At 35.2% G+C, this 15,010-nt stretch overlaps 1 protein-coding gene across 1 annotated transcript in view; it reads left to right on the forward strand.

The window, feature by feature from the left end:
- Positions 1 to 6,034, forward strand: part of LOC126827038 (metabotropic glutamate receptor 3) — a 55,544-nt gene extending 49,510 nt beyond the window's left edge. The window contains exon 5 of the mRNA XM_050556196.2: positions 3,511 to 6,034. Coding sequence (XP_050412153.1) covers positions 3,511 to 3,611 — 101 coding nt within the window. The 3' untranslated portion in view covers positions 3,612 to 6,034. The remainder of the gene's footprint in view (positions 1 to 3,510) is intronic.
- The last annotated feature ends 8,976 nt before the right edge of the window (positions 6,035 to 15,010 follow it).

The raw sequence follows: 15,010 nt of genomic DNA on the forward strand, positions 1-15,010 counted from the left end.
CATTTGAAACTCGTACCAGTTATTTTGTAAAGGACAAGTATACACTACCATACCCCGTTTGAATTTGTGTTAGGAAAAGAAAATGTGATTAAAATGTAGCTGTGTTTTTTTTTATCTATTTTCAGCAAAGATTTTATATGTAAACAAAACCGGAAAAGGGTTTTTATAAGTTTGGGATGTCAATTCGGAAAGTATTACTGATAAATTTATGTTATACATTTTTTAAAATTTGGATTAAATTAGATACCTAAACTATTAACTATTGGCATGCAGACGCCTGTGTATGCTCAAACCCATAGACTAAATGTAATTTTACGAGAATTCTTTCTATTTTTGACAACCGACAATGGCGCCTAATTTAGACCAGTAAGTAACGAAACATAAACGTCTTCTTAAAAAATGGGTTGACATGGGTCTAGTATCATCAACGTTTCTTTTTATGGGAGATATATGACGGCTATCAGTTGAAAAATGTAAAATGATCACATACATATCAATCAAAAATGAAACTATTCTGACATCGATCATTACTAGAGACAGCATATAAATTTTATACGTTTTAGCAAGTCTATTATATCACAAAAAGTAGTAATATTGTTGATTTACATTATTGTGTTCCCCGAAGGGTATATAAAACATAATTGTTATTGGTTGTTATATATTTTATTGTATGACAGACATGAGAAAGCTATTTTAGTATTGTTTATTGTCTGGTGAATACTGGTTATTTACGGAAAATACAAATTGTACACCATATTGTAACTTTGATTTTAGACATTTATTACAAATCAAAGTCGTGATTCTGAACACGGGATCGATATGAAATTTATTTTAGACTTTATTGCAAATGTCAAAACCGGGCATTCGTTAATGATATGCTCATATATATTATAGGTTGGCGTTCTTGGTGCTATATAAATCTATGTGTTATTATGGTTGATGTCGTACACGAGTTATGGTATGCGTTACCTACCATTTGAAGTTTCATCGATATGAAATTTATCTTAATTTCTGGCATAGTACACTATATGGCGTATGTACGTCTTCATTAGCCCAGTCGTTGCAGAAAATTAGGACATTAAGCCCTTCTAATTTCTATTTGTTCTAATCCAAAAATAGAAATCAAGAAAAATAAACGAACTAAAATCGCAATCAAATATCAGTTAAATTATTTTCAAATAAACAGCCAAGAGAAAACAAAAATATTTATTGCTAGTTATACCCAGTATATCCTTTAACATAAAAAAACCACACCCAGTCATAGCAATGAAATGAAATGAAATGAAGTGGGGTTTAACGTCCTACTGTTCTGCTCCGACTAGACTAATGAAGGCAGGCCCCGACATTGCAAAACAATATTGACAACGAACCACTGTCGAACAATGTCTAAGTTCTTACAGTTTATGTGTCTAATAAAACCATCCGGACATGTTGCATAGAATAAAAGTTAAACCATTGTCGGGTCTGGCTTTAATCGATATGACCTTGCGGAGGGGCAGTTGGTTTCCGCCTAGATAGTCATAACGTCTAATGATGACCAGACATTGTGATCTGTCTGTCATTTCTGCTCATAGACTCCTTGACAGACAGACATGAATAATTAAGGGTTACTATTAATGTGGACAGCATGTCCAATATCAATACAACCTAAATATTGAATATGTCCACCTATAATCAATACTGTTAAAATACTCCGTACATCTTGGAATAAACATTAGAAAGGTTGTCCATAATAACATAGTTTTATTTATGTCCGTACATACATAGGTATCCGATTATTTTTCTTCACAGTTCCATTTGTATGGGTATGTGCCGATTTACATACAGATCCAAAGCATTTCTCCTGTTAGATATGCTTGTATTATTTAGCTTATTATCTCTTCATATTTGCAAAGATTAAATGTCTTTGTTGCACTGCCATAAAGGTACTTGGAATAATCCTGCATATTTAATGACCTCGTGTCCAATAACCTTAGTCATGCTACTACAAACAAAGATGTAACAGATGAATTAAGAGATTTGACCAGTAGTGTATTGTCTTTCTAAACATACTATCCCAACATTGAATTTCTGGCTACGTGACTGGTTCATTTTGCATAGAATCATCCTTGACATTTTTCCTATCGCAAAAAAAATCAATCTTCCTGGGAGTCTCTTTTTTCTAGAAAAAAAATGCCACACGGAAGTAATCGATTTATTTTTAAGAATAGAGGAGAAAGCAGTATAAAGGGAAATTTAATTCATTGACTTTAATTTGAGGATCAGGATGTTTTTATTCTGAATCTAAAATGGAGAATAAACCAACAGAGTAGAGTCTATTTGGTCTTAATCGTTTTGCTAGTTGCATTAAGTAATCAATTGTTCAAGATGACAGGCAACTATTCAGAGCTGTTTCCTGTTAGCCATCGATCCGTATTCTTCATCACGAATATTAAAAGTTTAACCCTGGTCGTAAAGCAAGCCATGAAACGTTCTCTTTATGGCGTTACAAATTTCCAAGTAATAAAACTTTTCACATTAGTGATGACTCTCTAAATACATTTGAATAACAGATCTGTGCTCACAAAAGACCAATAAAGAGAGAAGCAAAGCCGTAGTCATGTACACTAAAATCAAAAATCTGATTGGTTTATTATCCGCTTGTCAAATGTCAAGAGAGAATTAAAAGACGACATGGTTAAGACACGACTTTATTAACCCACAAACAATTTGAGTTGTGGGCTATGGGAAACTAACATGGACCGGCTATTAGCGTTTATGCATGATTGCGCGCGCCTTTCAAGATATCAGTATAAGATATTAATTAAGTGAACTCATTGAGGTTTTTTTTCATAACATGAAAATCAATGAAACAGTCGTATGTGGTGGCTACGAATGTAATTTTGGAAAAGATGTACGAATGTAATTGACTACAGTGATGAAAAAGTCATTCAGAATTTCAAGATAATTAAAAAAATCAGATATAATCGCATTTCGGTTTTTTTTATGTCTGACTACAATAACCATCAGACACATTTTCTTTCAGGCCACTCGAATTTAGTCGCCAATGGAACAGCCTATTGGTATACAGGGCTGCGTTTTGTGATGCACTACAGGAATTTTAAAACTCCAGTGTTTACGAGTGATTCAAATACAACTGATTCAAATAATATAACTTAGAAAGTAGCGTTGATTACAATATTGCGTAATGTCAGAACAAATATGAAACCAACTGCAATTGTAATCTAATTTTAATTAGATTGGCTTTGAGAAATGTTATCAAAATAATTCCACCGCGTTGTTCGATTTACGATTGATCGAATTGTTAGATGTAAACATCATATATGTTTCATTTCCCATCCATGTTTATTTTTATACTGTTAATGTGTCGCTTCACAACACAATTGAATGGTAAAATAACACATAATTTCAACACCTATATTTTACATTGTTGACACAGTCTTAATCGAAGAACAATTATTTCCCTTCGTTAAGAAATGTTTAATTCGTTTATCCCTTATCTCGTTTCAGCACCGTCATCGGAACACATTAGGTTAAATGTTCAGCAACGATTTGGCGCCGGAACGACTACAGAAACGGAGACAGACCGGGATAGTCTGGCATCATTATAAGTAGGACAGACAGATAGTGTTTAAATAAGCTCCTATTTAAGAAGATAGATAACTTAGTGATGTGATTCCTGTAGGGACCAAGGGACGTTGCATTAAGAGGAATACTAACTATATCATGTGGGCTTGTGCTGGAGAAACAAGACACAAGTCTTTGCTAAGGTTGAGGTTAAACTTTATTTACCACCGATTGGTTGCTAGTGGTTTGAAAGAGGCAGTTGATATGCTAGTAGAATTAAGTTAGCTTCATTAGGAATAATCGTCACTGTGTTAATTAGTGCTGAGATTTAATCAAATAATGCGCCAAATGGCAGCAGTTATCAGATAGAGACAGATGAACCACCAATAGCAACATATATTAAAGGGAATTGATGTAGAGTGTTCTGTGGACGAACACGTTACTTTACAGATTACAAATAACTATAACAAGGAGAATTAACATTTTGTGTTTTAACCGTGGTTAAATGGTAAAATTGGCTTGCTTACAATCATTGGATAACACCTTAAGACACTTAAAGTAAACAGTGGATGCCGTTTACATTATTTCAAAGAATCACATACTTGCACCCCCCTAAAAGAGACTTCATCTACAATGTTAAATTATATTAACACTGATTAACATATCGGTTAACGAATTTAATTCCATTTTTCGATTAATCAAAATATATAAATCATCGAAATTAATCATTTTTCAGACAATTATTTAACAAAAGAAATCACTTAACATATTACAGATTGCGGTTTACTTATGTAATGAAAATAATATTATGGTAGATGTAGAATTGAAATGCTGTATTTTTTATACCTATTTTGAAATTGTATGAGACAGATGACCTAATGTTTCAACTTAATTGTTGTAATCGATCTTACAATAATTGAAATCTATGTTAGTTTAATTTGATCGTAAGCTAGCTTAGCCGCAGATGTCGATTAGGAGCGAATAAGTGTCTTCAAATAATTATTGATTGGCTAAAAAGAGTGGTCTCCATATTTGTTTTAATCTTCTTTGAAAAATCTTACTGACAATAATGCTTTACTCATTCCAATTAACACTAACAAAGTGACATCACATATTCAATAAAGAAGCTAGAATACAAAACTTGCTATTTCAAGAACCTAAACAAAGATTGATATACACTTCAATTGGTTTTAAAACAATTTTGGTTCTGGTCAGAAAACTCAAAATAAAACATAACACCGGAAACTGATAGTAAATGGTGGCTATAAAAGTGCTATAGTAAATTAGTATGTATAAGAACAAGCCAAATTATTTAAAAACAACTCGATAAAAATGAGCAGTTTCAATATATAAAGCTATAAATGTGTACAAATCGAAAGAAAGTCGTCGTTCACTAAAGGAATGAATGGCTGGAATAAGGTTTAAAGGAGCTAAATCGTTATTCTTCGGCACCTAGAAATGGACACACATGGGCCGCAACGCATATAATAATGTAATATGAATGTATATAAACTGATTTTCATTCATTCGTTTCTGTTTGTACTGTAATTTCTAATCAGTTAATCAGAAGCCCATCTTTTCAAGATAATATAACAACACTAATATTGATTTAAATTGACCAATAAGGCGTGTTTGCAATTATAAACACTGGATGATATTGAGTTGGCGACTTGGCTCTTTTAACAACCTACTTTCCTGCACCAACTTGGATAACGAGGATGGTCATCTAATCAGTTGATTGTTACCAAGAACACATTGAATATTTGGAGCGACTTATCATTCGTCAATGAAAAAATAAACGTACTCATTTACAATCTACAACTAGAATGACATTGACTTAACCATGGAAAATACATGGTTTATTCATATCACATATCTTGTAAGGCTTGTGTCGATATTTGACGATATCGCATGATGTTTTGCAACTAAGAAACTATATGAGATAAAGGATGAATTTTAATATTCATTACTTTAATTGTGTATGGAACAATCACAAATTTTGTGGTGGTCGCAATATAATCTGTGAAGTGTATTTTACCAAACTCAGTAAGTACCAGAAAGACCATTTTATATTCCTTATGCCAATATCAAATAAGTGGGATAATATAAATCGAAAATAAACACCAAAGGAATATTGGATTGTATATAATGTATAGTGTTTACGAAAGAGATTTTCACGTGAAATTATTTCTGGTGACCCTTCTGTTCATCATGAAATGACCCCAACGAGGGATTTTAACGAGTTACAAAACTCCTTAAAGATATTTATAATTATGCGATATCCATATTATACACTATCCCTGTATTGTCATTGCGAGATAAATGTACATTCTATAAATACACGCGATTGTCAAATGTTCTACGTCATAACAATGTGTGCATTATGGTGCTACGTGGTTCGATTAAATCGATTTGCTCTGTAAATGCTATATCATGTATAATTCTTGTAATTGTAAATAAAGGTATTCCCCACTGTTTTGTGAAATTCCATATTACTTCCTTTTAAGCACGCTTAATGAGGCATCCTGTAGATTTATAGAATGAATGCATGCGATGTCATTTTCTGGCCCATAACTGGAAACGGGTTTTGTTGTCTCATGTACAGTAATTATGTACATGCATTCTGTGGTAATATGGCTGATGCATTGTTCCTACGCATAACCCAGCAGTGGAGTTTGAACATACCGTGCGTGTACGAGTCGGAATATGTTTTTTAAAGTACATTGAACCAATTATTATTTAAGTGGGTCTTTTCCATAGATAAATCACTACTTCGCCAAGCATGACGTTGCGTGCATGCATTTGATGATTCGGGTTGAGAAAGAAAAAATTTCTAATCTGTTGTGTTTCATGAAAATAGAAAACATGCTTTAGCGGAATATGCTTTCTAAAGTACATGGAATCATATATTATTTAATTGGGTCTTTAACATAGCTAAAACACTGCTTCGTCAAGCATGACATTACATACATGGATCTGACAATCCATCTTGAGAAAGTATCATTTTGTCATCTGGTGTGTTCCATTTAAAAACCTATACTGTAGCAGAGCATGCTTTCTAAAGTACATGGAACCAATTTTATTTAATTAGGCCTTTCACATAGCTAAAACACTATTTCGTCAAGCATGATGTTGCATTCATTAATCTGATAATCCATCTTGATAAACAATCATTTTGTAAACTGGCCTGTTCCATTTTAAAAAGCCATACTGTAGCGGAATATGCTTTCTAAAGTACACGGAACCAGTTGTTACACTACTTCGTCAAGTAATGCTGCATGAATGAATCTGACAATTTGAGAAAAAGTCTGATGTGTTCTATTTAAAAAAAAATCCTATGTCTAACAATTATGTCACAAGAATTTATTTAAAATATATAACCCAAATATTGGACTGGATTATTCAAATATTACAAAAATATTAAATACAATACTGAACAAAATACCTTTTTTCGTGATTGAAGCTGATAAAATACATAAAAAACAATAGATAGTATGTTCCTGTACGAAACATGATACAAGACCACCGCCGAGGCCTAAATGTGCTCAGAAGCATGAAATTGACCAAACTGAAAACGATGGGTTCTTTCATTGTCAAATACTATTTTGCGTAAAAAAATTTGCATAAAATAATTCGTATCGTGTTTATAGACACTATAGAACATGTTCTTACATAATGATGTGATGGTAGCAGAAGCTGTTTAAAATGGTCCAGTATCTTTCGATGATAAACATTTCTTTAATCAGTATAGCAGATTAACAGTGGTGGTGAAAAGACCTTCTATGGAGGACGAGGCATTCAAATCATAAAAAAAGATCTCCTGGTTTCATAATTTATAATCTCTATAATACATTCTTGAGCGGTAAACACACAAGTCGAATCAATCGCCACCGAAATTCGCTTAGTGCGTCCAGTGTCATTCAACCGAATTTCTATTCGTCCGGCTGATTCGCCCAAATCAAACATGTATGATATGTTCTGCCGAATATATTCGCCTAGTGTGTCCGGAAATGAAATGAAATGGGGTTTAACGTCCTACTGTTCTGCTCCTATACAGGGCTAAGGGCTAATGAAGACGGGCATACCCCATACAGTGTGCTATGAGGGAACTTTTGCCCGGGCAGCGGCACTATCGCCTACTCTTATATCGAATTCCAACTGCCAAGGGATCTTTTACGTGGATTCCAATGTATACACGGGACCTCGGTCTTCCGTCTCATCCGAAGGACTAGACAGCTGTCCTTGTCAGGCCCTCCGTTCTGCACTACTGACAAGGGGAACCACGTTTCTAATATAACACATTCGCTAGACGTCCTATACAGATAGTGTGCGTAGAGGACAGATTCTGGTATAAGCACAACTTTGTGCTGCTAATCCACATTTGAAGATGGTTGTTAAAATTAAGGGCGTAATCTACTGGTGAATCGGGTGGAGAATACGCATAGTGTGTTAACTCATTCGGCTGCATGATTCGGCTAATTATGTCCACCGCTTAAGAATGTATTATAGAGATTTCAGAATCTATCCACCTCTTCGTTTCTAATATAACACATTCGCTAGACGTCCTATACAGATAGTGTGCGTAGAGGACAGATTCTGGTATAAGCACAACTTTGTGCTGCTAATCCACATTTGAAGATGGTTGTTAAAATTAAGGGCGTAATCTCAATTTTGGTCGAGTAATCGGTTGGGGATCTGGTCACCTGGGAGTATTTATGTTACAACCCGTATCGGTACGACCATATTTTAAAGATAGTTCGGTATAATTATGTAACTTGGATATTTGCTTCTCTGCTCTGGTGTAAACTAATTAATGGGTTTAAAGGGGTTCCAATCTTATTGTATATTGTCAGACGTTCAATTGACTTTCTGACTCAACTTTCAAACGCCTTGATTAATCTGTGACCCAGCAACCAGACGATATCTCAAATCACCAGAAACTCGCTAGCGGATGTATACGGTGTCCAAATATTGATTCACATATAAAGATTTTGTAACAATGTACGATACAAGAAAAAAAAAAATCAAAGTCGTATCTAAATATAGATCTTTTTTTTTCTAATATTATATTTTCTAGACCAGAAAGTAATTAAAAAGGAGAAAATATTGGATCACTCAGAGACGGTTATTGTCCAGCCTATATGTCGTATAAATCATTTCTAGCATAATATGTATAATTTTCATGGATGACATATGCATATAACACTGTGCAACAAAGACGGACATTACCGTTAATTACAGTTTACACGCATATCAAATAAGTAAATTTATAGTCCTTGCTCTTACGTTTAAAACAGTAAAATAATTCTTAGACTAGCCTTACATTAGTAAAATAGTCTCTAACACTTACATGTATTCCTTGCACTCTCCTTACATAATTAGTCCTTATTCAATTAAAATAGTTTATACAGCACTTACACTTATCTTACACAATTAAAATAATTCCTATACACTATCTTCCACAACTGAAATAACCATTGCACTTATTTTACACAATTAAAATAGTCCCTATTTACTTATCTTACACAGTTAAAATAGCCTCTACACTTATCTTACACAGTTAAAATAGCCCTTACCCTTATCTTACACAATTAAAATAGTCCTTACATTTACTTTACTTAATTACAATAGCCCTTACACTTATATTACACTAATCAAAATAATCCCTATTCACTTGCTGTGCATCCGTGAAATATAATTCATTGGAAATTAAATGAAATGGGGTTTAACGCGGTGTGCTGGGAGAGAAATTTTGGCCGGACAACGGTGCCCCAGTTTACTCTTTTCTAACTGTCAAGGTTTATTTTACGTGTACGCGAACATGTACACATGGCCTTGATGTTCCATATCACCAGAACGACTAAACGGTCTTCTTTGGTACACCCTCTGCCATGCACTACCGACAAGGGGAAACCATATTAGTAAATAAAGAACAGTTTCTTGACAGTTTACATATTTCTCAACCGAAAGTAGCATAGTAACAATTCTATGTTCTCAATCGTGTATTTTGTACACGGTGAACAGTCTATATGCTGATTACACTATTTTGCCTGATTACACTATTTTGCCTGATTACACTATTTTGCCTATACCGTTTTTGTCTAATGGTTTGGATTGTTCGTATTTGGTTTTATTTTATTTTTATAGTAACAATTCTATGTTCTCAATCGAATATATATTTAATAATATGTCATCGATTTTAATCAATGACGTTAGAATATTGTTGGTTTCTTTAGATTGATTTCAAGCTAGTATATTAAATAATAATACTAATATTCTGAAAACTTCTTCCACGTAAACCAGGTTATCATTGACATGAGCTTTTTTGTGTTCGGATTTCTTTAATTATATTTAACAGCAGCTTTTATAGTAAAATAGTACATATTTATAACTACTCAGATACATATGAACCATTTGGGATGTTCGCGATCTATAATATTGGTTATATTTTCTGGCATTTGCTCTTTGATCTGCTTTAAGCACCATCATGAAAGAAACTAGATGTAAAAATTTCGGTAGTATTCCAGTGGGCAATTCTTGTTTGTTGGTTTCGCCTCATTACACCATCTTTTGAAGTCGTGCTATGAGAATATTTCGTAATACCGGACCTCCAAATTTCGAAAAGAAGACCACTAAAAAGCGTTTTTAGTTTTACGACAACAGGTTTCTCACATTTGTCAAATCACGTTATTGCCAATAATCCACTGTCGTTCATTTTTTCCAAGCAATAGTTTTGTAACCCTTCAAACTGTGGGATTAGGGAAAATAAGTTAATTGTTCAGAAGGATTGTGCAACTGCATGTGTTTAAATTTTTTGTTGCTAACACAAAGGATAAATCTATTGAATAATACGATAAAGTAGTTTAACCCTTGTTCTTCTTGACATCATAAACTATGATCAAACAAATATGTTCATGCCTGTGTGTTGGAAAGGTTTTTGTTTCTAAGCTTACTGAACGGATTGGCTTAAAATTGTTGGCTTAAGATAACGTATTACTGTTTGTGGAAATTTACGTTTTTAAGTAGAATATAAATGTGTTTATCAGAACAGTTAAGCTGGTTTCGCTTACACACACTCTCGTGGCATAAAAACGCCGGCGTTTTAAAGCTACATGTATATAGCTTATTTCAATCCCACGAAAGTTTCGCGACTCTTCAAAAACAGTAGGGAATATTCAGAAAAAATACAAAACTGCGGAAATGCACTGTATTAGAGGTAACCAGTGTATGTTAATAACAGGCCAATTGTCTACACATGAACATAAACAGTTCATATGGGCGGCTTATCTGACGGCCCCATTTCACTCGCAAAGAGATACACTGTCAAAAGTGAAAATGGACGTTTTTGATTTTTGTCTTAATAATGAGTAATTGCTCCACCAATTCTCAGACATTCAGCAATTCGTCGTGGCATGCTCCCAATCAACTGTCCAATCACGATTTGGGGCAATCTGACCCACTCCTGACCCAATTCTTGCAGTGTTGTCGGTTGACGTTGACGTCCACGAACACGTCTCCCGATCATGTCCCAGACAAGCTCTATAGGGGAAAGGTCAGGACTCATGGCTGGCTAAGGCATATGGACAATATGGTGACGCTGGGGGTAGTCATTCACGACACGAACGCGGTGGCCACGGGCATTATCATCTTGAAAGATGAAACGTTGACCTGCATGTTGAGCAAAGGGCAGAACTATCGGTGCCAGGACGTGGTCAGGGTAGTACATACCAGTGACCCTTCCTTCAGCCAATGTCCGTTCAGCCAATCACGGTGATTCCTACCCACACCATAGCAGACCCACGCCCGAATCTGTCATGCTGTCTGACGTTATAGTTAGCATGACGCTCATTTATACGCCTCTAAACGCTAGCACGCCTATCGGTGAAATCCAGAGTAAATCTGGACTCATCTGAGAACATTACACGCGTCCATCGACGACTACCCCAATTTCTACGCTGCCTACACCATTGACGCCTGTTTGCCATGTGCTAGCGAGTTAATGGAGGCACAACACGCGGTCGTCGCGCATGCAAATGGGCTGCATGTAGCCGATTTCTAATCGTTTTGGGTGTAACTCGAATTCCTGTAACTTGGTACAAATTTACAGAAAGCTGATTGGCCGTTTGTCCTCGATTTCGCAGGACCTGTGTACGAATGTATCTATCCTGGGCTTGTGTAGTGGCTCTAGGACGACCTGGACGAGGTCTATCATCAACATTGTGTGTTTGTTAGTACCAGTTCCAGTGCGACACATTAATCATGTTGGCTACTGATCGCCGTGTAGTACCCATTTGAAGCATGCCAAAAATCAGCACGCGGCAGTTTTCATCAACCCTTTCTTGAAATGTCAAATTTGACAATGAACCCCTTCCACGTGTATGGCGCTATTGCAGCAGCACGTGCAGCCCAGTGGTTCTGTTGGGGCGATATGTTCTTCACCTGTGAACATACTCTCTAAGCATGTCAAGTATCGATGACTATTTATCACATCACAACCTGGATAGGTATTTGCATTTCAATATCCTTTACTTTTTTTTAGGAGTATATAAAAGCTCACCAGTACTTATTTCTCAGTAAATTTTACGGACACAGCTCTAAAAGCAAGAATAAACATGGTAACAAATGTATTTGCTAAATGTTGGTCCTTTCGCGTACGTATATTTATCTTTATCGTTGCGCCTGAGTTTGGCTCAGGGACAAGTAATTCCTATCACACAAAGTTTGCTGGTGGTTGATTATCCTCTGCTAGCTGTTTTAGCTCTTAACCCCACCCAAGTCTTTACGAACGGTGGCGCTTTGGTTTATGGAACAATCAAAAAGTATACAATATTGTTTAAAATATATATATCTAAAACAAACGTAGGCACTGACTGTGGAACAGTTCTGAATGTGTTTCTCACTTCAAATATCCAATTTATCGCTTGTCAGATAGCAGTTTAGGATTTAAAATGTTTTGGACAGAAACGTGGTTTGAAGAAGAAAATTCATTATTTTAAAAACAATGAGATTGCGAAACCAATAAGTTCACATTGAAAGGAATATACGTTTAAAAAGTCAGTTGTTCACGGAAATGATTTAATAAGCGATTGAAATGGATTGAAATTTCCACTTCAATTCATTCTTTCACCAAAAATCAAATTGGATATAAAATGTAGGACACAATATGAATAATTCAACACGTTTTCTTTCCTGGTTAACATTCATTCAAACGGAGACGTTCATTGGATTGCAGAACAAGAGATAGTTATAATAAACTTTAATAATTAAACAGTGTTGTGTTAATATAGTTAATGCATTACTACACGTATACTGCTCCACCGACAGTACAGGCAACACCGTATAAAAATTACTAACAGTTTACAAATTATCAACAGGAAGAAGGTGTTGCCATTTCAGACTCTAAGAAATCAAGGTAGTACCAGAGAATTATAAAATTTGATTGTGGTCAATTTTGCCGATTAAAAATTTAGACCTTTTCAAATTCTGGATACCGAAATACATACTGACCTTTCAGTTGACCTACTACCTTACCCGTCTTAGCAATCTATATAGTCCAGCCATCATTATCGCATTGGTGTCGTAATGAATGAATGAAATTAGGTTTAACATCCTACACCAACATTGCTAATGAAGACACACATACGCCATACAGTGTGCTATGAGGAAAATTTGGCCTGGACAGCAATTGCATTCCAGCTGTCAATGGTTCTTTTACGTGCACGCCAACATTTTCTGGATTAAGAATAAAACTGATATGGATATACTACATACTCCAGAATTTGAGTTTCAGACAAGTTCTTGATGGTTAGATGAAGAAGCTAAGTAACATGGGCCTGGCAAAGTTCGTCGTCCGAATCGTTTGACAACAATGTACAAAAAAGTGAATAAAATGTTAAAAGAAAGAATTTGTGTCCTTTTTCATTACAGAGTGATGTAAACCTGTTGTGATGTCATCAGAGGGTGATGATATCGTCCCTAGGGCCGATATCGCCCTCTGATGACCTCACAACAGGTTGATACGTTTTATAACATGCATGGTAGATCAAAGGAAATAACATCCCAAGGTGTATAAAACCTAAATAACGTATGATATCAGTTTTTACTTGTGAATCACAGTTTTAAAAGAAACCAAGTAAATTGTTATCGATTCTCTTAAATTGATTATAATACACTAACGTGACAGCTTACAATGTATACTATGGTGATATTGCTAATTTTCATGTTATTTAATTAGCGTATGATAGCTGCTTTTCATTATAAATCACAAAACGTTGACGAATTTTCTTAAATTCATAATTACAATTTAACATACATTTTTTTCTCTTTACTGATTTAGGTCACAATTTATTTCTCTATTTTCAATCAAGTTCATTGTTCTTGAATAACAAAAGGTTTTAGAAATTTGTCTGGGAACATGTTAGAAAGTTGTAAGATTTAAATGAAAGGAAATGTCTGGAAATGTGAGGAGTAGTAAAACTCTCACTGAGACAAAAGCACTGAAGACCCACGTTATATGAATCTCATTAGCCTATGTTGTCTCTTGATTGATTTTTTACAGCTAGATATAGAAGGAAAAAAATCTCCTTTTTTATTTTTCTAAAAATAGAATTATCCGGACACTTTTTTCAGGGTTAGAAATTGATGTCAATTTATTACGTAGTCCGTAATTGGAAAGGAGTGGAATGCGCTTCAAAGTCTTACTAACACCATATTTTTGATCGTTTTGAGTGGGAGCCGCGGTGACTGTGAGTAAGACCCGATGTAGGTGATAGATTATACTTGCCTGTATAAATGAGGGGGGGGGGGGTCGGATGCTCTAATGCGCACGCTTTTGATTAGAAGTTCTGTCATTTGGTTCTAGTGGCACCCCTTCCTGACAAAGTGCAGGATTTGAGTTTTCACTGGGGCATCGGGTTTTTTCCCCCGTTGCTTAAAGACGGCTTCACTCAAGCGAATTAGTGAAATAATATTATACCACATAATAGTTCCGAAATTACTTAGTGGACATTACCCCCGACTCTCTCTCTCTCTCTCTCTCTCTCTCTCTGTGTATCGTTGGAACTTAGTAGGGACGGATCCAGGGTTTCCCCGGTACCTGAGACAATGTATCTTTGGGGAGGGGTGTCTCAGACAGAAACCCATCACCCTGTTTGACGTCAATTTTTATTATGAATTAATAATAATACGATGACATTGTAATTCAATTTCATTGATGCAAAGCGTTAATTGTGATATCACATATGCCTATATCATTTTCCCGCTCCTTGAATGCCCATTTCATCCCACCATCTAGCGATAAAGGATAAAGGACACGACCGTGACACTTTTCTCATGGAAAGTGTTGTTTTACTTTTTTATGTAAATGAGCAGGAGGAGGTTTGGACCCCCCTCCCCCGGATCAGCCCCGGTTTAGACATAACCCAGAATAAAAACTAAAGCGAAC

This window comes from Patella vulgata, chromosome 7, assembly GCF_932274485.2.
Source record: "Patella vulgata chromosome 7, xgPatVulg1.2, whole genome shotgun sequence".
Taxonomy (NCBI): domain Eukaryota; kingdom Metazoa; phylum Mollusca; class Gastropoda; family Patellidae; genus Patella; species Patella vulgata.